The sequence below is a fragment of the Xenopus tropicalis genome, chromosome 6 (assembly GCF_000004195.4).
Source record: "Xenopus tropicalis strain Nigerian chromosome 6, UCB_Xtro_10.0, whole genome shotgun sequence".
Taxonomy (NCBI): Eukaryota; Metazoa; Chordata; class Amphibia; order Anura; family Pipidae; genus Xenopus; species Xenopus tropicalis.
The window spans coordinates 52924714-52951072 of NC_030682.2; the positions used below are offsets into that span (position 1 = coordinate 52924714).

General features: G+C 37.4%; 2 protein-coding genes across 2 annotated transcripts in view; one reads left to right on the plus strand and one right to left on the minus strand.

Moving 5' to 3' along the window:
• acad11 (acyl-CoA dehydrogenase family member 11) overlaps positions 1 to 26359 on the plus strand; it is a 43973-nt gene that overhangs the window by 4658 nt on the left and 12956 nt on the right. The window contains exons 4-13 of the mRNA XM_002937737.5: positions 150 to 311; positions 599 to 763; positions 2463 to 2610; positions 6037 to 6158; positions 7801 to 7907; positions 9493 to 9619; positions 12907 to 12984; positions 15408 to 15546; positions 17445 to 17552; positions 19127 to 19225. Of these exons, the coding sequence (XP_002937783.1) occupies positions 150 to 311; positions 599 to 763; positions 2463 to 2610; positions 6037 to 6158; positions 7801 to 7907; positions 9493 to 9619; positions 12907 to 12984; positions 15408 to 15546; positions 17445 to 17552; positions 19127 to 19225 (1255 nt within the window). The remainder of the gene's footprint in view (positions 1 to 149; positions 312 to 598; positions 764 to 2462; positions 2611 to 6036; positions 6159 to 7800; positions 7908 to 9492; positions 9620 to 12906; positions 12985 to 15407; positions 15547 to 17444; positions 17553 to 19126; positions 19226 to 26359) is intronic.
• Positions 20620 to 25256, minus strand: ackr4 (atypical chemokine receptor 4). Its single transcript, XM_002937739.5, has 2 exons — positions 25128 to 25256; positions 20620 to 21898 (listed from the first exon to the last, which is right to left on the minus strand). Exon 2 carries the CDS (start codon positions 21888 to 21890, stop codon positions 20820 to 20822), a length of 1071 nt encoding a protein of 356 aa, XP_002937785.1. The 5' UTR covers positions 21891 to 21898; positions 25128 to 25256; the 3' UTR covers positions 20620 to 20819.

Consider the following 26359-nt stretch of genomic DNA (forward strand, 5'->3'; position numbering starts at 1 on the left):
ACTTATTTCCACTTTGTCATTTTGTGACTTTTATAGCACTTCAATAGTTAAAGCCTTCTAAAGTTCTTATAATCTAAAATAGACAAAAATCTATGTTAATAGAGTATTTAGGATCTGGTGAAAAATATATATATTCTTTGTGTTACTAGGGTCGAATCTTCAGGGATGTCACATTACCAGATGTCGGTACTGCTGAGAGATCTGCTTTGTATATTGCGCTTACTGAAACGTTAGCTCGGCTCCACTCTTTTGACATTCACACACTAAATCTTACTGGTTATGGAAAAGGCAAAGGATACTGTCAGAGACAGGTAATGTTTCAGTGTTTCTTTTACTTTATCTGCTTGACAAAGAGAGACAGATTGCAAAAAATTCTGAGATAATAATTAACATTAACTAAAACTAAACATTTCCTGTAGTAAGGGAAAGTTGAATAAGAAGATGAGTCATACATAAACATATATTTTAATTTCTAGTTTTCCTTCATTCAGACACTTTGAATTGTTGAATATTTCAAATATATATATATATATATATATATATATATATATATATATGTATATATATATATATATAATTTTGTTTTAATTATATATAGGTAAACACTTGGAAAAAGCAATATGAAAGGTCTGCCCACATTGATATACCAGCCATGAACAATTTAGGGAACTGGCTAAGTAATAATTTGCCACAAAATGATAATGAAGAGTCATTGATCCATGGAGATTTCAGGATTGATAATGTAATCTTCCATCCAAAAGAGGTATGCTAATTTATTTCAATAACTATATTACCTTGCTGTGTTTATTTTTGTTTTCTGGAGCTAGGTAATCCTGTGTTTAATGTGGCTCAAAAAAATTCTCTTGAGCTATATCCCACCTGCAGCCCTTAGACTGCTAAGTGTAACTACTATGGCTGCAGTGAAATGGTGTGGTGGCTGCACAGATGGCGTTTTCTGTGAAATTCTGTCCCATAGCATATCACATTTAATTAGGATGATTTTGTATTTTTCATATCTGTCTAAAATTACTACTTGAAGTAAAGATTTAACATCCCTTTTTTTGATTTATGAACTGCAGCCAAAAGGTGCAATACATTTTAAAGGAATACTGTCATGGTAATATATGTTTTTTTCATATAATGCATCAGTTAATAGAGCTAATCCAGCAGAATCCTGCATTGAAATCCATTTTTTGAAAGCGCAAACAGATATTTTTATATTTTGTTTTGAAATTACATGGGGCTAGTCATACTCTTCATTTCCCAGGGTGCCACAACCTGTGATTAAGTACTTTTACTGGACATGTAACTTATTCTGTAATATCAAGATATATTGAGTATATTTTACCCTGTTAGGGCTCTGGCACACGAGGGAGATTAGTTGCCCGCGAAAAATCTCCCTGTTCGCGGGCGACTAATCTCCCCGAAATGCCATCCCACCGGCGAAAATGTAAATCGCTGGTGGGAAGGCATACGCAGCGGCGTGATTTCAGTGAAATCGCGGAAGTTGCCTTGAGAGGAAACTTCCGCAATTTCACTGAAATCGCGCCACCACGTATGCCATCCCACCGACGATTTACATTTTCGCTGGTGGGATGGCATTTCGGGGAGATTAGTCGCCCGCGAACAGGGAGATTTGTCGCGGGCGACTAATCTCCCCGTGTGCCAGAGCCCTTAACGTTGGATCGATTACGTGCCTGCCTATCTTTGCATTTGCGGCTTAATCAGCTACTTTGGCTGTAGGTTTGGGGCTGTGGCACCCAAACCCAACGTTTATACCAGTGAGTTACTATTTTTACTGGCAGGGACCTTATATCGTGGTTTGCCACAGCCATGTGATTTGTGCTGATACTCTTCCCTTTTCCCCACAGCAGCCAGACAGCAGAACAATGGGAAGGTAGAAAGATAGCAGCTACTCGCGTGTGCCATCCCGCCGGCGACTTACATGTTCGCCTGTGGGATGGCGGGTCATGACAACTCGGGGAGATTAGTCGCCCGCGAACGTGGAGTTTTGTCGCGGGCGACTAATTTCCCCGTTTGCCAGAGCCCTAAAAGTTGTAGATATCAGAATAGCACTTAAGTCTGACTTGGGACTCCACCAGTTACATGTAGTAAAAAAAGCAATCTGAAAGCAGTTCTAATGTGTATCACTGGCTCCTACTGAATGCTCAGAATCAGGCACAATGCACTGAGATTGCTGCCTACACACCAATAGTACAACTAAAAAAATACATTTGTTTATTCAAGAATAACGTCTTAAATACATTTTTTGCTATGTATACAGTGTAATTTAGAAATAACCATTAAAATCATGACCAAATCACATTATGTTTAAATTTGAATCTGAATTTTGTAAACTTTATGGTTCTAACAGTTGAGGATTGATATTTTTAAGCGTTAACTTGCTTTCTGTGTTGGGAAAGATTTACCTCACCTCATTGTTTTTTTTCTAATTGTTCTAGGCCCGTGTGATAGCTGTTCTAGACTGGGAATTGTCTACCATTGGGCATCCTATGACAGATCTTGCTTACTTTACTTCCTTTTATTATTGGCCTAAAGAAGTCCAGTTACTTGGACATCCTAGTGACAAAACATCTACTGATGTAGATGGTAAGTGCTCTTTGTAATATGTATACACACTTTAAATTGGAAGAAAATCATTGTGTGTTGATATTCTTTTGGTATGTTAAATATAAATACAACTGCCCAGAATTGCTTGGTGAATTAAAAAGTAGTGATTTTTTTGTGAGAAATGCTTTCTTTTTAAGTTAGCTTTCTGTATATGTAATTTAATTATGTCCAGTCGTCCTGAATTACTGAACTGGCATATCAAATTGTCTGCAATTAGATCTGTAACTATGCTAATGGAATGCATATTTAGTTTTGTTATTGCATGAGTTGTGGCACTGATGATTGTTGTATGGTAAAAGAACTGTAACCTTGAACTCTAAATCGTGATGCACCCAGTTGCATGCATCCTTAAGCTTTTAATCAACAATGCATTTGTCATGGAATATTTAGCTGTGTGACATTGTTGTAATGGGTATCATCCACCCATGTTCTAGATCAGGGCTGTCCAACTGGCGGCCCGCGACCCCCTTCTGTGTGGCCCCCCACCTGTCTGGCTGCTTTGATGGTTTACCTTTGTGGAAGCTTTAAATAAGTGTGCCATACTCTGCCTGCCCTACCCTGCCTGTGTGTGCCATACTCTACCTGCCCTATGCTGCCTGTGTGTGCCATACTCTGCCTGCCCTATGCTGCCTGTGGGAGGTGAACCTGGCAGGGGTTTGTTCTGGGAGTTTGTTAGCATTTGAAAATAGTCATTATATGGTCCCTAAGATGTGTAATTATATGCTGGGGGTTGCTGTGCTATCCACTGGGGAAGAGGAGACATAGGGATTTAAGGTTGTGTCTTAATATGACATAATATAATTCTTTCACATATGAATGAAGGGTGATATCCTTACAGTGAGTACGAACCATTTGGGGTTTTGCTGCTTTACCAACATTAATGTGGGTATAGTCTTAAAAGCTCTTGTGATAACATGGGTGTGGTTTTAAGTGGGTGTGGTTTAAAAGGGGGAGTGGTCAAACTGGCTTCCATTATCGGCCCTCTACCGCGTTGGCCAGAAAAGCTCCGGCCCTCGGTACCACAGAAGTTGGACAGCGTTGTTCTAGATATTTTGAAGTCACAATAAGTTGCATTGTTTCATTGTACAGGTATAGGATCCCTTATCCAGAAACCAATTATCCAGAAAGTTCCGAATTATGGAAAGGCCATCTCCCATAGACTCCATTATAAGCAAATAATTCTAATTTTTAAAAATTAGAGAAGATTTCCTTTTTCTCTGTAATAATAAATCAGAACCTTGTACTTTTTCCCAACTAACATATAATTCATCCTTATTGAAGGCAAAACAATCCTATTGGGTTTAAATTATGTTTAAATGATTTTTTAGTAGACTTAAAGGAACAGTAACACCAAAAAATTAAAGTGTTTTAAAGTAATTGAAATATAATGTACTGGGGCCCTGCACTGTTAAAACTGGGGTGTTTGCTTCAGGAACACTACTATAGTTTATATAAATAATCTGCTGTGTAGCCATGGGGGCAGCCATTCAAGCTGGAAAAAAGGAGAAAAGGCACAGGTTACATAGCAGATAACAGATAAGACACCATTGTATTCTACAGGGTTTATCTGTTAGCTGCTATATAACTGTGCCTTTTCTTCTTTTGAATGGCTGCCCCCATGGCTACACACCAGGGTTTATATAAACTCTAGTAATGTTTCTGAAGCAAACACAAAACTTTTACCAGTGCAGGGCAGCAGTACATTATAGTTTAATTTCTTTGAAATATATACATTTTTTGGTGTTACTGTTCCTTTAAGGTATGGAGATCCAAATTACGGAAAAATCCCTTATCCGGAAAGCCCCAGGTCCCGAGCATTCTGGATAACAGGTCCTTTACCTGTAGTTCTAAGGGCAGTGACACACGGGGAGATTAGTTGCTGTGCTATTCGTTGCTATCGTTGTTTTGGACGACTAATCTCCACGCAATGCCATCCCTCAGGCTAGAATGTAGAAGGAAACTTCAGGCGACTTCGGCAAATCGCCAAAATGTGTCTCTTAGGAGCAGTATGCCATTATGTTCATTTACTAGGACTTGTTCTGATTGCACTTTTTGCCCAATGTTCTATTTTAAAATTAAGCAAACAAGAGGCAACATGAAAAATTGAAAGTAGTTTCATTTTTCAGCTTCCTTGTTTTTACAAGCATGTGTGAAAGTTATAGAAGGTAGTTATGTAGATCATTTTTAAGCAATAACCAGACTACCCCCATGCATGATACATCCCTGCTTATTTATAAGCCAACACCGAAATGATAAAAAAGCACTTAGTAGGGGTAATTTACTAAGAAAGCCAGTGTGGAGAGTGCAAAAAAGGGGCACCTTGAATGTAGAACTGCTGCAGGTCTTTTTGCTCCATTTTGGTTAAGCTGAAGGTGGGTGGGGGCATCATTCTGAAGTACAAGTTAGGGAGCTTAAAAATATACTAACACCAGAAATTAAATATTTTTTTACATGTATCATAAAATTGTCTTTGCACACTATTTATAATGATACCCTAAAGTATTAGCCCAAAACTTTTACTTTACCTATCCCCATTTTCCTCTATGAGGGGGCTGCCATATTTGTGCAGCAGTAGTCTATTAGCATTAGAAGCTATAACGGACAGGCTGATAAAGGACAGTCCAGTTGGCAAAACAGTCTGGTTTAGGAACTTCGAGTAACAATTACTTACAAAAGACCAGTCCTATTAGCGAAAAATTATTAAAATGTTCTATAGGTAACTTTTAATGTAGGTTAATATTTTGAAGAATAGTTTTTTAATGTCAGTATCATTTTAAGAGGATGCAGGCTGCAACGGGGCCCTCTCCTTTCCTTCTACCCTGTAGCGATTCAGTGTCAGGTGCAGACTGAAGTGCTATCTGAGCACTAAAGGACATGCTATTCCACTTCTTACCTAGGTCGCAGTAAATGCCCTCTATTTTCTCTATTTAACTTTTAAACCAAATCAGATGATTACAGGGAGAAGGAAAAGGAAGGAAGTAAAGAAAAAAGCATGATTTGTTAATTCAACACATGCCTAATGAAGGAAAATGTAATTTTAAGTTGCCAATGAATGTACATTTTATTAGAAATGTTCTATGTTTTCAAACTTATATCTGACTCAACTTATCACAATGCTTTGCATGCTTCTTTGCAGTCTGTTGCCTCTGCTCCAAAATCAGATCCGTTAGTGCACAGTTGCAAGGCTCAGCAGCAGTTACATTTACAAATAACTTTAAAAATCACTTATCGATTCCAGATTGCTATCCCTTAATTTTTGTAATTGTATATATTTTATTATTTGCATGTTGTACCTTTTGCCTTTACTGTTAATGAACTGTTAATATTATTTAAATTGCTGCATATAGTGCACACGTACTTCTATATAAATAAAGCTAATCATACCTATTATTTTTCCCTATATAGGATTGCCTGCGTTTCAGGATTTGATGAGTATTTACAGTCGCTGCCGAGGTGTCTCCTTACCAGTTCCTAATTGGAATTTTTTCTTAGCACTTACATTTTTTAAAATTGCAGGGATATTGCAGGTAAATTTAATTTCAATTAGGACAATTTCATTAGACTTTCACAAGTTGTGTGGCCATATTATTTGTTTTAAAGGAGAAGAGAAGTCCAGGAAAAACAAGGTGCTAAAGGTGCTATACACAAGCTGAGGGACAAATTGAGTGGGAAACTTAATGGCCCGTATATGGGGCCCTCAGACAAGCCTACCCAACCAATATCTGGCTGGGTCAGTCTGAAGATCGGGCAAGTTTAAAAATCCTGTTGGTAAAAGGAGTACATTGGCTTGTTCATGTGGTTCTTGCCCTGATGCCCATCATCCTGTCAGTGCAATCTAAGCATTTGGCCCAAGGGCCAAACGATAAGATCAGTCCAATATTGCAGACAGTCACTTTTTTTTCTATTCCTTCAGATCCAACTTTAATGAAGTGCTCACATGCGCAGTCCATGTATCTTTAGTTACCCAAAGGAATGCCACCTAGTCACACATTTAAAGGAGAAGTAAAGTCATTTTGACATTTTACTGCCAATAGATTTGCCACATTAGTGCCACTTAAAACGATATATTCAGCAGAAAGCTTTATTATACCTGAGTAAAGAGCCCTAGAAGCTTCCTCTGATGGCAGCTGCCATTTTAGCATTTGGTAGCTTTTTGCTGCAGTTATAGCTGTTGGAAGCTCAGATCACACATCCCTAAGGGTGGGGGAAGTGAGTTCTTATGCATTCTTAAGGTAGGGGGAGAGAGAAGAAAACTGAGCGGACTCGAGCCCCAAACCTGAAGGAACCCTAAAAGAGAGGAAGTCTGATACCGAAAAACATGTTCCCAAAGAAAGGAGACAAGAAATCCTGTATTTCGTTTGATAGAGTGCTTATGGCTGTATTTACATAGGCCTTTCTGATAAAGCTTATTTAGTTTTTACCTTTCCTTTAAATGTGCCACACACTGCTCTGAAAAAAGGAGAAAAAAATGTAGCATGCAAGCCATTGCTAGCTAACACTAGGGAAAAGTGTAGATATATGGAAGAAAGATAGGGGCCACAAAGTCATGAAGATGGGCAATATTTCATTGTGGAATAAGTACAGAAAGGTTTATGGGAGATGGCTCTTAGTACTAGTTGATCCAGGGACTGGTCCGATTGCCATCTTGGAGTCAGGAAGGAATTTTTTCCCCTCTGTGGCAAATTAGAGAGGCTTCAGATGGGGTTTTTTGCCTTCCTCTGGATCAACTAGTAGTTAGGCAGGTTATATATAGGCATTATGGTTGAACTTGATGGACGTATGTCTTTTTTCAACCCAACTTACTATGTTACTATGTTCTGATTACTTAGAAACAAACCTGGCAGTCTGGAACATTGGGCTTAATATATACTGTAGGCTATATTTTGTAAACTTATCTTTCCTTCAAGTGTGACCCAAGAAATGTTATACAGGTACTGCAGCCTCTAAAACGTTGATCTGACTTTGTTATGTGAAGTTATTTTACTATAACATAAATTATTTTTTTTAAAATTTTTCTAGTATTTACAGTCTGCATAATTATTAGCTGGAATCTGGCTTGTTATCCCTTTTATTATACTGTAGTTCTATTTTTTTTTTTTTTTATTAAACCACAGTTTCTGCTTTATGTTAAGCCACAACGGGTCTGGCTGTCTTTCATTCTTTATTCAGGGTGTCCATGCAAGGTTTCTTATTGGAAATTCCAGTGGTGAGAACGCAAGTATATTTGCTGAAATGGTTCAACCTCTGGCAGAGAATGGGCTGAAGCTGGCAGAACAGTGAGTAGTAAGATATTTTGTAACCAGAAAGTATATGCAGTAGTGGTTTGGGGTACTAGTGGTCCAACAGAGAAGCTAATGACAAGTCTGCCCCAAATTCTAAAAAAAAAAAGTGTATCATTTATTAAAGTAACTATTTTACAGAGATTTTCAAGCCCACTGGCATGAAAAAGAAGATATAAGGATGCAAAGATATAAGTTCATATGCAGCTTTTTACTTGTTCTGTTGTCATTTCTGTAGTCTATACAGAGTTAACCACAGCTCTCTACACTCAGCCTGGGTGCCTGGGGTCCATTCATTTCAGGGTACCCAGCACCATGAGGTAGATGCAGAGTTGGGGAAAGTCAGGGTAGAGCATGTGAGTAGGGGAGGGATGTCTTAATATTTGCCATGAATTAATTAAAAACCAAACAGTCACAATATATAAATGTAAATTCCTGTACTAAATATTAGATGTTATTCATTAGTATAAATATTATGGGAGTTGTAATACACAAGGGCTAAATTTATTATTCTGTGTAAAAAGTGGAGTACAGAATTACCAGTGATGTTGCCCAGGGCAACCAATCAGCAATTATATTTCAACAGTTAGAAAACCAAAGCAAAGCATCTGATTGGCTACCGTGAGCAACATCACCAGTAATGTTTTACTCCATTTTTTACATATATTTGTGTGTGTGTGTGTTAAGTGCTCAACATGTTTTCAACTGTTTTTCCACTAATATTATTCTTTACTTCTATAGCACTGACTTATTCTGCAGCAGTTTACAGAGATTATATAGTAATCACATCAGTTTCTGCAAGAGTAGCGCTTACAGTCTAAGCTTCTTATTGCATTTACACACATTATGGTCTGTGTTTTCAAGAGCCAATTAATCCCTTTTCAACCTTTTTTTAACCCTTCTTCTTTACCACTCTTTCTGGTCTTCAGATTGACTGTTCCAAATTCAGAACAATCATATTTTATTTGTTTTGCCCATGCATTCATTTTAGTATGCCTTTAATTGTGGCCATATATATCAAGTTGTGCAAGCAGTCCAGTAATAAAGATTGCACAGCTTTATGTGTTCATTTTGGGGCAGAATTACAACATAAAACATACTTACAAGTTTAGTTACGTTATATCAAGCCTGCCGACAGTTCCCTAGCCTTGTCACAGAAGTGACAGATTTATTGAAGTTTGAAATTCGAGTTCACCACAGTAAAATCTATTCATTTCTATGGGATTCTTAGAGGTGTATTTATCAAATAGTGAACTTTAACTTCACTCATTGATAAATATGCCTCTAACAACCCAACAGGTGAGCATTATTTTTACATTTTGATAAATCTGCCCCATAGTATCTTATTATATAATATCATAATATATATGTATGTAATGTATCATATTATCATAACATATAATAAAGTCTTTTGTCCTGGATTACCTTATTCTTACATATGGTCCAGGGGAAGACAAAAACCCCAACTGAAACTGAAAGTCAATATTTTGTTTTTGTTGGATGAAAACTCCTTCTAGTAATTCATGGATGAAACTCTTTTAAGGTAATATTTTTTCTAATATTAATTTTGATGTTGTTTCAGGCAAAACAGCATGGTTAGAGAGCCTTCTCGCTATTCTGGAGAGCTGTTCATACAGAGTCCCAAAGGACAGAAAGTCTTGAAGAAGGTGAAGCAGTTTATGGCGCAGCATGTGTACCCAGCCCAGCAGGTTAGTCTTGCAGTGAAATGTAGAAGATAAATATATATATGTCAATAAAGAGAGATGAGTTTGTATTCACATAAAAAGCTTTCTGTGAAAGCCACATGAAAGCCCAAGTAGATGGTTTTAATGAACAAGTATGAATTTTATGTGGTATTATGCCTTACCTGTTCTTCACTGCAGAAAACGCTGAGGAGCAGCATTCAGCAACCTGCATAATATAATATAATATTTGAACTAATACTATTCACACACTGAGTTTAAGGAATGCTTTAAAAAGTGCCAAAGTAAAACATGTGTGCTCGCAAGTGCAGTTGTGATCCCACAAATTTCAATGCAGTCAGTTACACATAAAACCATTTTCAGGAGAACTAAAACCTAAAAATAAATATGGCTAGAAATGCCATATTTTATAATTTAAACTGACTGCACTGGCTTAACGTTTCAGTATCTCTATAGTAGTAATGATTTAGGTCATTACAGTTGTCACAGGAGCTCCCCATCTTGGATTCTGTTACCCCCCCCCCCTTTCCCCGGAACTGTCCACGACAGTGTACATGCTCAGTGTGGTCTGAGCAGCTGTTGAGAAACTGAGCTTGGGGGTCGTTGCAAATTATCAAGCAGAAAATTAGGGTTGTCTGTCATGTAAGCTGATGCTACAGGGCTGATTATTCAATTCTGATGCAAATGCCCTGGTTTTAGATCTGTTATGTAATGAGATTCTGAATGAATTACTAATCAAATTTTTACTGTTACATTTATACTCTATTAATGCAGTATATTGTGAGTCGGTCCCTAAGCTCAGTAACTGACAGCAGTTCGGGGAAGCAGCAGAAAAGAAGATGGGGAGCTAATGGGGCATCTTTGGAGGCACAAATATTCCCTGCTAAAGGGTTGTGGTCACCTTGGGCTGGTACAGAAACCCAAAACAAAATGTACATCATTTCTGCTTTTCTTTTTTAGTTAGGTGTTAGTTCTCCTTTAAAGATACTTGCACTGAAATGTACTCCCTGCACTTCTGTATAGTTGTGCTTGGCACTGCTCAGTCCTTCCTGCCTGTTGCACCTGTTGAAGCAGGTAAATCCTAAAGCTACTGCCAACTCCTGATAAAGTAGTAGCATCAGGGTTCCCTTCGTGACCAACGTCAATAGATGCAGCACACTTATGCCTAAAGAATTGGTGTGCTGAACATTGGAAATGGCGCCATATAGACTTTAAATTTGCAACGAAATGCACTCGCAGTTGCATTAAATCTAATTAATTAGCAGCAACTGCATCAGGTGCAATGCAGTTGCATCAAGCACATTTCCCCCCCCCCCGCAATCGCAGTGGGAGAAAACGGGGATTGGCCATTGCACTCAAAACAGCACTTTGCTAGTCAACCTGGCCAGTAAAAACACCTATATATAAATAGAAATATACTTACACTTAAAGGGGATTGCTTTCACAAGTGAACACAAACTTCAGCTTCTTCAATATTCTGGCTAAACTGATTTTCCAGTCAAAATCATTTGTTTTGGAACAGAAATATAGGTGCTATTGAGCCCACTTTCAAAATGACTCTATTGTATGTGACCAAGTGTTTTCAGAAAGCAAATTGAAGGTGTGTGCATCTACAAGGTCAGAATTGTCACTAAACGTGTTGGTTTAGGGTACTGCCTCACAGAGAAATTAGGCGCCAGCAATAAATCTCTGCTATCGTAGGCGACTTATCACTCTGAAATGCCTTCCACCAGCAACAAGTGAATCCCCGGTGGAAAGGAGTATGCATCGATTCGATTTTTCCAAGTTGCATGCAGGTTTCTCCTGCAAGCAACTTCACGCCACTTTGGAAAACAAAGGAATATAAGCAAATTCTGTATGGATTAGATTTAGAGAAATTAATATCTTTTTAAGACGGTGTAGATTTGCACCGTCCATTATGCTTTTTATGAAACAGTACTGTATGTACTGGTAGTTCCCAGCAGAGGGAGCCTAAAGATGTACAGATTCGCAAACAGCAAAGATTTAAAAAACTGACCTTTCATCACAATATTTTTCTACAAAAATTCTAATTTAGCAGTGTATTTAAAAACAATTTTGAACCTAGCTGCTTAGCATAATATTAAAGGGTGCAATCAGATCCTACAGCCTGATATATATGCTACATTTTTCTTCTGTTAGTAGATGTTCCTTTATCAGAGCGAGTAAAAAGTTTGTTTATTTTTGGAAGTCAAGGTGTACTATGCATGCACCCACCCCAGTGTAAGAAATATCTGGGAGCAGAGAAAAATTATTAGCACTACCAAAAGTCTGACTTTCTGAGAACATTACAATGAAGGAATTTTTTGCCACAGACTGAAAAGTGGTACAAAGGCTTATGAAGAAACCAAGTGCAAAGTGTACTTATTTAAATGCCAGTCACCAGGTTTATTAACCAAAATGCAGCAATTTTCCCCTAGTTAGTCAGCTAACTTGTATCTACCACAAGGTACATGTGATGCACCAATACAGACACCTGCTGTTAGTGAAGCATGTTCAATTTGTGGGTTTGGATAGCAATAGATATGGTACACTGTTGGGTGTGGCACCAACAAATGCCAGTTTGCTTGGTGCAAGTGAATTGTGTCTGTGGACAAACCCTGAAATTACATCTATACAAGCAGGAGACCTGGTAGAACGGACTCATTTACTCTTAACACAAATTTCTAGGAGCATGTATTGGTGCAAATATGTTTGTCAATAGGGTCAGTGAGCTTAATAATACATCCAATAATAATACATCCAAAATAAAATTTTGCACTTGTGCAAATGAGCTTTATCAGTAAGTACCAGATCTAGTAACCCATAGTAACCAAACATTAGGTTCCATTTTCTTGTCACTTGTTTGAAGGTAAATTTGTAATTGGTTATTATTGATTACTAAAAGCATTGCAAAGTTTGTGATTTTTAGTACATTACCCTATTGTGGTCCATAAATAACTATAATAATGTTGTGAGCAAAGCTTTTCTCAGAAAAGAAAAATCAGTCTCAACAATATATCTGTTTTCCCAAGTTATGTTTCCTTTTTTAAAACCGTATAAGTATATGTTATTTATAAGTATAGTAGAAATCAGGGGTTTGTATATGTGTGTAAAAGTATGTTATTTGCAGGGTGTGCCAGTAGTTCTCAGACTGCACAGAGTTTATAGCACAGGGTTTTTATGTGGTTAAAGGAAATTGTTATCAAAAATACATGAAGGGTGATGTTTGCTTGGTAAAAATAATTTCTTGTTTGTTGGGAGAACTTTTCTTAAATGATAATTCTGTTTTGTAGGAGGTTTTGGATTATTATACTACACATGAAAACTCACCACTGCGATGGAAAAAGCCTGAGGTCATTGAAAAGTTAAAGGTACGGCATAATGAAGCTTAGTTTCTCTTATGTGTGTCTGTTAGAGATATGCCAGATCTGTACAAGCTATGTCCATTAAATTTAACAGGAAGCAGCATGGAAGGTTTCAGTTGTTATAACATTGCTTAAATAAATAGTGATTAGTCCATGATGTGTCATTAGCAGCCTGAAGCAAAGCAGTGGTAACAGCAGAAAAACAGAGAGCTTTTATCAGGACAAGCAGTTAAGCTGATAGTAGACTAGTATCACACATGGCGCAAGTCGTGCCTGTCAGTGTATACTTAAGGCAGCCGACAATTGTCTTCTTGAATTGTTGAACATATACAGGTTGTAAGATGAAAGCATACTGACATGAGCGTCTGCAGAAAATTTTTCAGTGGGGGGGATGCCAAGTCCTCAAGCACAAACAACGTATATATATCTAAGACTAAGCCTGTCTACAATAACTAGGTGCCACGTTTGTAGGAAACAAATTTATTGGCAAAGCCCATAAAGTCACTTACACCTTTCATAATTGTATGTCAATTCCGGCTCATTGGTGATCCCCCTTTTTTTTTTTTACCCTGGATGCAAAAATAATGTCTCCCTGGCCAATTAAATTAAAGCTTGACGCCAATGTTATTAATAGGGAAGAAAGAGAAAAATATAGGAAGATTTTTTTCCTTATAGGTGTCTATATCCATATTTGCCCTCATCTTGTACATCTACTAAATGTTGCAGGGCTGCACAATTGATGAAATTGCAATCAGGGCAGCATTTCTAGCTGGATTTTCTAGACTTGTCCCTGAATTTTCTGTTTAAGTAGAGAGTATAAACCATGAAAATCTACTGTGTGCAGAGCCGCACTTCGTGACCTCACCACTAAACACCACACCCATTTTACCAAAAATAGTATAATTACTAAAGAAAATGGATAACAAGCATATTAACCCCAGACATGCCAGTATAATGACTGTAGAAATGGCCAATGAGCACTTCATTAACTTCAGACATTCCAGTAAGATTAATACAGATAGATTGAATAGATACTGTAGATTGGATAGATTGAAAGCATTCCCTCACCTACACTTGCACAAGCAGAATCCCTACACCAGTTCTTCTTTCCTGCTGCTCCCACACTGATTTTCTCTCTCTCTGTCTGGCTCATGTAACACTGGAACAGGGGGCTCTAGGCTGTGAGGTATGCAAAATTCCAGGATGGGGCAGACATCCGTGGATACTGACATTATCTCAACTTGCAGAAAAGTCAGAATGCATTTTATCAAAGCACAATCCAGGAGGCAATTCTAGTTTTAATTCAATAAATTAATTTACAAAAAATCTATATATTTGTTTTTTAAACTGGTTTAAGAACAGCCCAGGGTTATGTTTGAGGAGCGAGACTAACTGATTTATTTAAAGACCAGAACCTATACTCATCACAGTATACATTAAAAAGGAAAAGAAAATTGGAAGCTCAGACAGAGTTATGTGACCCCATCTTGTGAAAGCCCACTCATATAATATAAAAAAAGTGCCTCTGTTAGTTTGCTTAAGCAACTTTGGATTTGTTTTTTTTAAGCTAAAAGTCTGGGCTCTCTTCTTTTAAAGGAACAGTAAATTAGCTGCTTTGTTCTCATGAGGGCAGTGATGCAAGTTGAAATGGCGCAGGTTAAACAGCAGATAGCAGAAACAGCTGATGCCACACAGGGCTGATTCTCAGCCTGTGGGAAAACACAGACTGAGGATCTGCACCCGGCCTATACAGTGGCTTATTAAAAGGACATCAACCCAAAAAAAAACATTTTTTGCCTAAAAAAAAGAACATAATTCTAAACAACTTTTAAATATGAATTTATTAAAAATGTAATTGCTATTGAAAGCAGCATCTGCTTGACTCCTGGTTATGAATTTTTAAACAATTTTTGCAAAAGCCAGTTTCCATCAGCAAGACAGGTCTGTCAATCTACTGGCTTGTGTCACATTGTTTCAAATGCCAGAGCCACCAGGGCAGAGAAAAGAAAAGGACAAATGCTGCTTTTAATAGCAATAATTTATACACATAACATAAAAACCATTACAAATTTATAATGAATGTATATTGCAAAGTTACTTAGAATTATTTTTTGGGTTGACATGTTCCTTTAAATTAACTATAGAAGTGTTTCTGAAGTAAACACCACACTTTTACCAGTGGAGGGTAATAGTATTTGATTTATTTTAATACACTTTCATTTTTTGGGTGTTACTTTCCTTTAAAGCCAAAATTTCACCGTATGTGTGCCACTGATTGTTGGCGCACATTATGACAAATATATTCTTTTGTGTTTTGTATTTTTTTGAGACACAAAAAGATGCAATGTTGTACAGGAGTGTGCCTAATAATAATCAGTCGCATGTATATCATTTTTTTAAATAAACTGCTTATATATTTTGTCTTTCAGGAAATGGCAAAAGCAGAAGGGCTGTGGAATTTGTTCCTACCGGCCATCAGCAGCCTAAGTCAAACTGATTATGCATTCATTGCAGAGGAAACTGGAAAATGTTTTTTTGCCCCAGAGGTTTTTAATTGTCAGGCCCCAGGTAATCATAGTGACCTTATTGTAAGAATTCTTATATAGATTCAGACCAGGAATGTATACATAACTTAACCATGTCAGTTCACTGATTATATCATAGATAATAAAGGGCTACAGATAAGCTGTTCATGTAAAGAACACCTAATAATTGTGGCTCTTTATTGTTGCTGTAAGGAAAATAATTTGTATTCAGATTGTTTTACAGCTGTACCCCTACTTTGCAATATGCAGGGGTACTAGAGCAATAAACTTTAAGGCTTAACTAGAAATTATAAGTTTTATGTTCAGTAACATGCTGAGATATTTTTTTTTGGTTTGTTATTGGCAGTAAGCACGCATATTTTATATTGATTGGGCCCCATTCTTTTCTCTCCCAAACACCACCAGTTTCTTAGTCCATGTACTCCTGGGGCCATCAGTCTGAGAAAGTGATGACCTGTGCAGCCCCTGTAGCAATGCTACTGTCTAACCAAAAAGCAGAGCCCATGGCAATGTGGAAGCCTGTGCTCACAGTTTCTCATTTTTTTGAATAACATTATCCACCCACAAACCCTAATAGTCTTGAAAGTTTTATATAAAAGCTCCCTAAGGTTAGATTGTAGATTTTGATGGATTTTTACCCTTCTTTTGTTTGCTCTTCTTTGCTATAAACAGTATATTTATGAAACAGGAAGTGTTCTGACTTTGCTTAAACTGCATTCTGAGCTCTAGTGGCTGATTTATTATTAATAAGACCCAGTCCAATCAAACAATTAATAAATTAGCCATCACTTGTTAAATCGGGGTACAGTGTTGTTCTGCCCTAAAGCAATAAGGAATTGAGTTACATGATATGCATGAATCTGTATTTTTTGTTCAGCAACTTATGTCACACCTTGCATTGCCAAAATCAGGATTCCTTTCGTAACTTTATTTTTGTCAAAAGGTTTGCAGCAAAAATATAGCATTATACAATTGGTAAAGTGATCTAGCTGACATTTCTAGGCAAATATGTATATTTTAAAAGAGTCTGCATACGCGTCTAAATAGCATTCATGTAGGAGGCTATTATTTAGGTAGAGTGAACTCTGGGCCAGCAGATAAGATCAACAGGCTGATGCTGTCCTACCCCTGATGGGATTTTTAAACCTGCTCGATCGATTTCTTGCCAATTTTCAGGCAGATATCGGTTGGGTAGGCCTACTAGAGGGCTCTATGCAAGGGCTAATGAATTGCCAAAATCTGTCTGAAGGGGCTGAATCGGCAGCTTAAATTTGCCCATTTATGGCCACCTTAAGGGTTCCAGAAGTGACATTGCACAAAATCCATAATTTGTGGATTTTGCCAAATATGAAATCCTCCTCAAAATATGCCGTAAATGCAAGTTTGGGCAGCCCTGACAAAACTGCATTATCCTAGAACATAAATTTATCACCAGCACTTATGTCACATACTAAGCATCTGGCAAATTTCAAATCTTTCTTGAGAGTACAAATTCAGACATAAAGGAAATGCTGGCATAAATTGAATGCAGCACTTTAAGAGACATTTTTGTATATTATGGCTGAATTGCACTAGATCTCTTCCATATAACCAAAATCACCCTGGAGTATAGAAGGATGTTTTCCTGTAGCTACTTTTTTTATATGTTAAATAAAGGAACTTCCAGCAATTAAATAAAAACTGGAAGTGTACCTTTAAAAACTAACAAGGGCTCTGCACAAGAATCAAAAATGCAATTATTTGCTTGTCCAATATTAATAGCAAGCTTGCTAATGATGTTTTACATTTTTTCTGCACACTTTAAACTTTGGTAAAGGTTTTACATGTCTAATAAACCAAAGGACAAAGCAAGCTAAAGTAATGTCGTTTCATTATGAATTTTGTATTCTGTATATTTTAATATTGTTTTATTTACGGCAGACTCTGGCAACATGGAGGTCCTTCACATGTATGGCACCGAGGAACAGAAAAAAAAATGGCTCGAGCCTCTTCTTTCTGGGCAAATCCAGTCCTGTTTCTGCATGACTGGTCAGAAGATTTTAGATTTTAAAAACTATTGATTGTGAATTACAGAAGAACTAAGAATTCTGTTGTTGTTGTTGTTGTTATTATGAACACTTATTTATAAAGCACCAATATATTGTACATGCAGGGGGCAAGGTCACCAGCCACTCACTCATTTAATGAGGGCAGCAGGCGGCAAGCAGCTGTCAGGAACCAGACAGGGATAGGGGTCTGAGGGTTAGTGCCGGGCCTCCTCTTAGACTTTTATATAGACATGTATATCCAAATTACATACAAAAAACGAGTTGATACAGAAGGTAAAAATGGGCCTGATCTTAAACATAAACGGGTAACTTTTACAGACATGGTAGTGCTTTTGAAGGTCTGTATTTCTGTGTTGGAACATTTTGTTCATTAATTGTAATGTGCTGTTAATCCTACACATTCCCCACATTCTGCTCATATCTCCTACACTTCTAAGCAGGGAATATTGTAGAGGGTCTTTGCATAGGGATACACTGTCCAGAACTGATTTATTAAGGTGCTTTATTTTACAAAATCTGCAAACTTATTTAAATACTTGTGTTTCTTTCTGCAGCCAAGGTTATTTCAAGTAATGTAATTTATATTTTAGCTGGCAACTGTTTTATATTGATGATATGTTTTTAGGCTTAAAAAGAAAAAATGCTATGCCATATGAAGGAACTAAGGGAGTGGGTGTTTCCCGTCCTTCCTTTTACTAACAAATATTGTTCGTAAAATTGGAATTTGCCTCTCTGACTGCTAAATGTGAAAGCTGGAGTTTTCCAACATTCTGTAGGATATACAGGATAATGTAATAAATGAAACAAAGTTTAACTAAATCTAGTAACCCACAGCAAGCAATGCTACCTACTGATTATTTGCTATGTGTGACTATTAGACCAGCAGCAAACATTGTTCCTTTTGTTTCATTACCCATAGAGGTTTATTCTAATACAAAATACTGCCTTAAAAACAAACATGTCCTTCCCTCTTCAATATCTCCCCTGTTAAATATTACAGTAGCCAAATTTAGATTGTGGATGTGGGAACTGTGGAATGGGACCAAAGCCTGGTTCAGGCATAACCAAAAAAAAATTTTGGTTTACAGATATTTACAGATGGTGTTTTTATATGAGAAATCCTTAACCCTCTTTTAAATGGGAAACTACTCAGGGAAAATTACTTTTACAGCAAATAGTTGTTTCAAATAAATTTGTGGACTTTATGTTAAAGGACAGGGAGAGTGTTATTGGCTGAGTGAATATTTGCAAACCTGTCCAGTGGTCCTCTTGATAAAAAGCACACTGGCTCATGGTACTATTCTATTGAGTGGTGTACCACCACCTTCTGTCTTGTCCCAGGGATCCCTTTTGGCTGTCCTGGACAAAGAACATCATGGACAGCCAAGTTGATCCATTTGATTTTTCTGCATTAATTTGTTTCTTTTGTCATAAACATATCCTGTTCTTTTCTATTAGCTCTTGCTTGTTTCTTACTGAAACATTCAGGCCAGTTATTTGGTTGACCTACTTAGCCCCAGTAATCTCATGTGTGTGTTTTTTTTTTAATTATAGAACCTGATGTGGCTTCTAGTGATGCCACCAACATGGAATGCAGCATTCAGAGGGATGGAGATAGCTATGTGATCAATGGGAAAAAGTGGTGGAGTAGTGGTAAGTACATTTATGAAAGTAATCATATTGTGAATGGATTTCAAGTTAATGCACACAATGAGTCTTTGTGATGACTGTCTGGACTTCCAGTGTATTCCAAATCTGCCTACAGCAATGGGACCATGGTGGAGTTACCTAATTTGTGATCTGACTTTTCTTAGCAACAGCAGCCCCGCTCTTGGTTGTAATTCATATAGAAATTGGTTTGGCTAAGCTATTGGGAAGTGCCAGATATTGCCATGTGTGCCATAGCCCTTAGTTGTATAGCATCTGGAGAACATTGGGGTCTGAGTGTTCTGTAAAGATATACAACATACTGTATACTGTGCCACATTGTAAGATGCCAAAAAAAGGAGGTCAGCTCAACTTTCTGCACACAAACATATCCCCCACCCCCTTGTATTGTTTGCATGTTTTATAGCAAACTAGTAATAATCTGATTTTTTTTTATTCATAAAAATCACTGTTAATCATTTATTTTTTGTTGTTGGGGTCAGTGACCGTGGCAATACGATTTTCATTTGCAGGCTGCAAATTGGCAGTAATATTTCTAAAATAAAAACATTGCACAACGTAAGAGAAACATTCATGGAGCTAAGAGATGGCCAGGTTTTCTCCCACTCTGACAGTTGTGGTGTGGAGTGAAGGCTTGATAAAGGACTGGTGTTAAGCCTGAAATGTTACCTTTTTAAGAGTGCTGTTTTGCTGTTGTTTTTGAGTTCTAGAAACTGTAAATCCTTTCCCTCCTTAGTTCTTAGACTTTTTTATGACTTGATTGGCTAAAACGGGCAGAATATTGTATAAAAGGGCAACCATACCATTTGGGGGTTTTGACCTTGGGGGGGGGGGGTTGCAGGTGGAACTTAGTACCTTTTGTTAAATGCATTTTAAAGCAGATAAGTGAGTGCAGGACTGGCCAGACCGGGCATGACTTTGTTGTTGTTGGCCAGCTTGGTAGTATATTGCAATATATGGATAGACAATCCCTGTTTTGCTTAAAGGGGAGGGCATTGCTTAGTAGCTTAATGCACAGAATGTCTTAATGGCCTATTATATATAAAATGAACAGAGAGGAGCACACCCTTCACAAAACCACATGCTCTGGGTCCAGGTAAAACATAAAATATATATATATATATGCATTCATACTCCATTGGCTAAAAATAACAATGATGAAGAAGCATCTGGAGATGTGTTTTCTGACTTTTGAAATCTAAATTTGCAGGTCCAGCATTTGTTCGAGCCCCTCTTAGTCCATATAATGTTTTGCAGCCCCTTTAATAACTCTTTTTTACCTACCTGTAATGACATCTGCAAAATTGCCCATAGTTGTTCCTTCTAATTTATTTTTGTCCATATTTGTAATTATAAAATAAATGCGCAGAGGGGGTAGGTAGATTTGTTTTAACCAGAGAAAACTTTTAATTATAAAAATGACAAAAACAATATTTACAATTCCTTTACAAATATAATGACCAGGAAATTTTACCCCCCCCCCCCGTATTTGCATATCATACATATGAGAGAACAGCATTTTGCAAATTGTGCAAATCATTCAGTCTTTTTGGAATACACTGTAGATGGACTAGTTGGACTAGATGGAAAAGCTGCTGGTTTCTTCAACATGGTTTTCTGAATGCATGGCATACTCTTCAGTGCTTTGAATTCTTTGTCTTCTTAATGCCCCATACCTTTTTGCAATCTTTGAAATGTAAGATTTAAATGTTGTTCCCATAAAGGCATATAATATGGGATTCAGACATGAATGAAACAAGGCCAAACTTTCAGTCACCTGAATCATAATATCAATGGTTCTGCTCATGCTGCAACTAGTTATTAAGGCATATATAATATCTATAGCCCTCCAGAATTTGATTACATTATATGGTAGCTGAGTTATGAGGAAGACACCAACCACCGCCAACAGTACCTTTAGAGATCTTGATCTTTTAATATTAGGAGTTTGTAGAACAATTTTTGCCATTGATGCATAGCAAAATAGCATGACAAGAAATGGCAGCAAAAAGCAAAACACTATCTCCAGAATCTGGATTAAGACAGTTGTTTGCTTTATTGTATCTTTAGGGTATACTGGAAGGCATGCATGCTTGTTGTTATGTTCCTTCACTGTGCTGAAATATAAATCAGGAATGCTCAACAGCATAGAAGTACTCCAGACAAAGAGACAGGTTACCCAACAAATCTTTCTAATAGGTTGTGGATTCGGAGCCTTGGTTACAGCAAAATATCTGTCTAGGCTAATACAAGCCAGGAACTGCATCCCTGAGCTGAAATTAATAGTATACATTGCAGAAGTTATCTTGCACATAAAGATGCCAAACTGCCACCCTACAGCAGCATCAGTAGCCCAGAAAGGTAGTGTAAACAGCAGTAAGAGGTCAGCTACTGCCAGATTAAGAAGATATACGTCAGTCTTGCTTTTCATCTTCTTGTAATAAGCATATATGGCAACCACCAGAGAATTCCCAGCAACCCCTATCACAAATGCCACAGCGTAGAAAGCAGGGAGGAAAATCTGTGCGAACTGGCGAACTCCCTTTTTCTCACACAGTTCTTCATAATTACTATAGTCAAAGGTGGTGTCTCCGTATTCATCATAGTTTTCTGTTGTTGGTCTTTGTGTGGTATTTATTTTTTCCTCCATGATGGTTTCTTCAACGAAAACAAAAGTAATGTAAGAATGCAGAAAATAATTGTAATAAACCTAACTATTAAATAGAGGTAAAATATATTCATATAAAAAATCCTTACAATTAAATGAACATATTGTACACATATCCATAATACAAAGACTGTCAAATTATTCCTGTATTATCATGTTGGCTTTGGGTAGAAAGTCATACTTCTTCTTAAATGACAATGAAAGGTAATTAAATTAAGCACCCCTAGATTTGCTTTGTTAAGATCTCTTAAAGTGCTATATTAATTTTTGAAAATGCAGAATTAGTCTCTGTCATTCCTCACCTACAGTGCAATCAAGTAACAGTGAATATAGAAGGAAACTGAATTTCTGATGGATTTCTGTCTGCTTGTTGCTTGCCTGCTGTTCAGAAAGCAGAATGTGGCTAAGGAATTAACAAGCGGCATAAAAACTTAGGGTTGGATTCATCAAAATCTGAAATTAGGGCTCAACACAAAAAAATTCCACCACTCATTTCTGTGGGCATTTTAGCATCAATGGGTGAAGGTTAATTGCCTCTCAAAACCACATAGAAATGAAAAGAGAATGGTAAGATTTTACTGTGGTGAGCTCTAATTTCATATTTTATGAAATCTGCCATTTTGTGTCCTCTAGGCCAGTGCTGTCCAACTTCTGCGGTGCCCGGGGCTGGAATTTCTCTAGCATACATGGTGGAGGGCCGCTAATGGAAGCCAGTTTTAACCACTCCCCTTTTTAAACCACACCCACTTCAAATGGAGAATTACAATTACAACAGTGCACGTGCCCACTCCTCATTCCTCTGCACAGCTTTAATCCGATAGGTTTAATGTTATGCAAATGAATAACAATGAGAACTGCCATGCACAGAAGCCCTGGATTCGTCCTGACACTGGATTTCTGTTTCTTCAAAGAGAAGGAGGAGGTCATCCACCCCCTTCTGCAGAGGTGTTGCTCAGTTCCCCACAAACTTTATATATTTATTATATGAAAAGTGAGCATTTTTTAATAGGTGTATTAGGGAAAGTGTTTCTTTTGCAAAATCCTACCACTTTGGACTTTTTTGCAAAAAGGTGAACAACCCCTTTAAATTAATTCTAAGATGTATGTGAGCAAATTATGTAATTTAAGACAGCTGCTGGCAGGCAAAATGATTGGATTCTCCAAAGTCTGTGTGTTACTAGTTTAAGTGTAAACTATTATCAAAAAAAGTCTGTATTTGCGCCCAAAAACAGTAGGCAATTTTTTTTGAGGGGTTTAAGCGAACAATGTATTTATTTCAGTTATGAATAGGATTTTGTCACTTTTGTGAATTTAGATGTAATTAGGTCTTTTTATTCTGTCATAAAGCAAGTAACTACTCTTATACTAGCTTTTTAACCAGAAACGTCTCAGATCCTATTTCCTTCTTCTTTGCAATCTGATTACAAGTCAGCATGCCAGTACTTTGCCTATGAGAAAAACAGTTTGCTTGGCAGTGCATGGTGGCAATTATGACTGGCTAACGTCAGCACTCAGGTTAAAGAAAAGGAACTAGTGAAGCTTAGTAGCATGGTCTTATAACTGTGAACTCCTGTTTTTGTTTTTTTATTTTAAAGGTAGGTGTGTATATACAGTATCTCCACATCTCCTTGGTGAAGTGGCAACATAAATGCATTTCTTATTACATGTTATTTTGATATTCTAGGCAGGGGACAAGTCACCTATGCATAAAACAGTCACCCAGTCTTGTATTTATTGCAAAGTTTAATCTGGCTGTTGTGTGCAAGTTCAGCCTGTAACATCTGCTTTTTAAAATATCCAAAACAGGCCCACACCTAGTGAAACAGCAATATCCAGTAACCGCCTGCAGCCCACTTCCACAGATTTCCATCAAAAGAATTTCTGGAAATCTCCTACAATAAAGGGTAGCATCTGGTGCAGTTTAACTTGTTATGTTGTGCATTCTATAACTATCGGACACGCCACCTCAAAAATTTAAAACAGGTTGTTTGTCTCTTGATTCTCTTGTTACCAGTTATGAAAATATAATGCTGTTCTGTTCTTTGATGTTACTTGAGCAACATAGGTATTTAGTTCTATGTTAAACACAGTAAGGCAAATATAAGTCTGTGTTTAAAAGGTTGCAGAATTTGCTGAATATTGCATCTTCCACAAGCAATTTACAAACAATAATCAAATTTGAATATTGTACATTAAAAAAGACAGCATAAACAAGCAAAGCTATTTATAAACACTCAGTGTTCCTTTGTTTTACCACAAATATTCTAGGTGAAGAAAGCAGAAGATATAAGATTGCATTGGTTGAATCCTAACTATGTGTTTTAAGGGGCAATGTGAGCTAAATAAGTGATGCATTACATTTTTATTAAATGTTTATTATTTATTATAAAGCAAAATTAAGCATTGTTTTGTTTTTACTTCTACTTCCACCTCACCTGTAATCACAAGACTTCATTTACATATAGATAGTGAAGTCTGTATTAAATATAAATAATGAGTTCTGTCTTGCCCAAGTTGTTGCTATGTCTCAGACTTACAACCATTATATAGAGTTTAACTGAAACTGGCAATTTAACTGCCCCACAATTGCACTAAGAACCAAGGAGGTTGTAGATTTACTGCATTGTATCTGTATTATAGAGTGCAAGTAATACACCACATGGCAAAAAATATGCAGGCACATTATATATGGCCAGTAGTATGAATGTCCAGAGGTGGTGCATGAATTTTTACATGGATTAGCAGCTGCACATAAGCCTAACCTCACCATGTACGAAAGAATATAAGGCTGGAGTGACTTCACTGCAATAGGGCTCTGGAGCAGTGGAAACTCATTCTATGGCAAAAAAGAAACATACATCTAAATAATTTAAGAGCAAACCCAAAGCAAATAGGGAAATATTGATGCAGTCATCTCTTCTAATACATATAGAATGGGAAATCAGTGAATCATCTGTTAGACTTGCTGATATCCTCGAGTACCTTGTGTTACTATTGTGATACTATTGTTTACAAAATATTTTTTTTGTTTTGTATAAGTACCTTTATTTCCTGTGTCATTGCTTTGTAAACTTAGAAAAGGCAGCAATCATATGAGTTTATTTCTTTTTATTGCTGCAACTACTTTTATACATTGTGTAGAGCCCTCAAAGGACACAGTTTGCTTGCAACCCTAATTTCTTTATAGCACATAAAGGAAAAGAAAACTGCATCACTAACCTTGTTTGTTTCAAGCAGCAGGATTCCCGTCTGGAATTCACTTGTAGCAAAGAACTCAGTAATGAAAACGAAGAGCTGCTTTTGTGTTTTTGTCATCGTGCCAGAAGGGAGTGGCCGTTCCTGCAAATGGGAGATATGGAGCACTCTTTCACGTATCTCATATTATTAATTTCTGGGAAATCCATGACCAAGAGGTTCCCTATTTATTTTAGCAAAAAATAAGCATTAAAGCAGAGAGGCTGACTCAGTATTGTGGCCTTTATCTGAAAGGGTTCTTGTATGGGCTTGTAAAATAATAAATAAACTATATAGTTTAACTCCATTCTCGACCCTCTGAACCAATGATCTTCTCCTGGCAAAGTCTAAAGGTCACTATTCCATACTAATCCTTCTCATTCTCTCTGCAGCCTTTGACACAGTTGACCACCCACCCCTAGACATTCTGTAGTTGGCATTTGTGACACTGCTGTACCTCCACTTACTACCTCTCTTTGTTGGAGTTCCTCAAGGCTCTGTCTTAGGCTGTTCTCAATCTACGCAATTTATCAAGGAAAACGCATTCAGTCATTTGGACTTGTGTACAGGGTCGGACCACCGGGGCTCACGCCTCAGGGGCCCTGCAGGTGCCCCAGCCAGCTGTGTCCCCTAACCCCCCCCAGGGGCCCCCCTAACCCCCCCCGCAGGGCCCCCACCTGACGTCCTCCCAGAGCGCGTATAAAATAAACGCATCAGGGGAGGAACTGTAAGAAGGGGGAGTGCCAGCAAAGGTCGGACTGGGCCGCCGGGGCCCACCGGGATTTTTCCCGGTGTCCCGGCGGCCCAGTCCGACCCTGCTGGGTCGGACTTACCATTCAAGTTCAACCCTTTCAAGTGAACCCAGCACACACAAACCTATACTGACCTATCTGTACACTCACATAACCTATAAATACTAACATCAATACTAATTGTGGATTTTAGTATCACAATATCACTATACTATGCTTATTCATTCACCAGTCCACTAAGATTCTGTCTTTCTATATGAATCTCTGCCTTCCACCAGCTGCAAACTGTTAGGCTTTGACATAAGAAGCAGCTCATTATACATATAAATAAACAACACCTAAACATTTTGATATTTAAAAAATAATTTTTATTTTTTAAAAATATATTTGTTGATCCAGAGAAAAGGGGAAAACCCCTCTTGTCAATGTGCAATTTAGAGTGGAAAAAAATCCTTTTTGACTCCT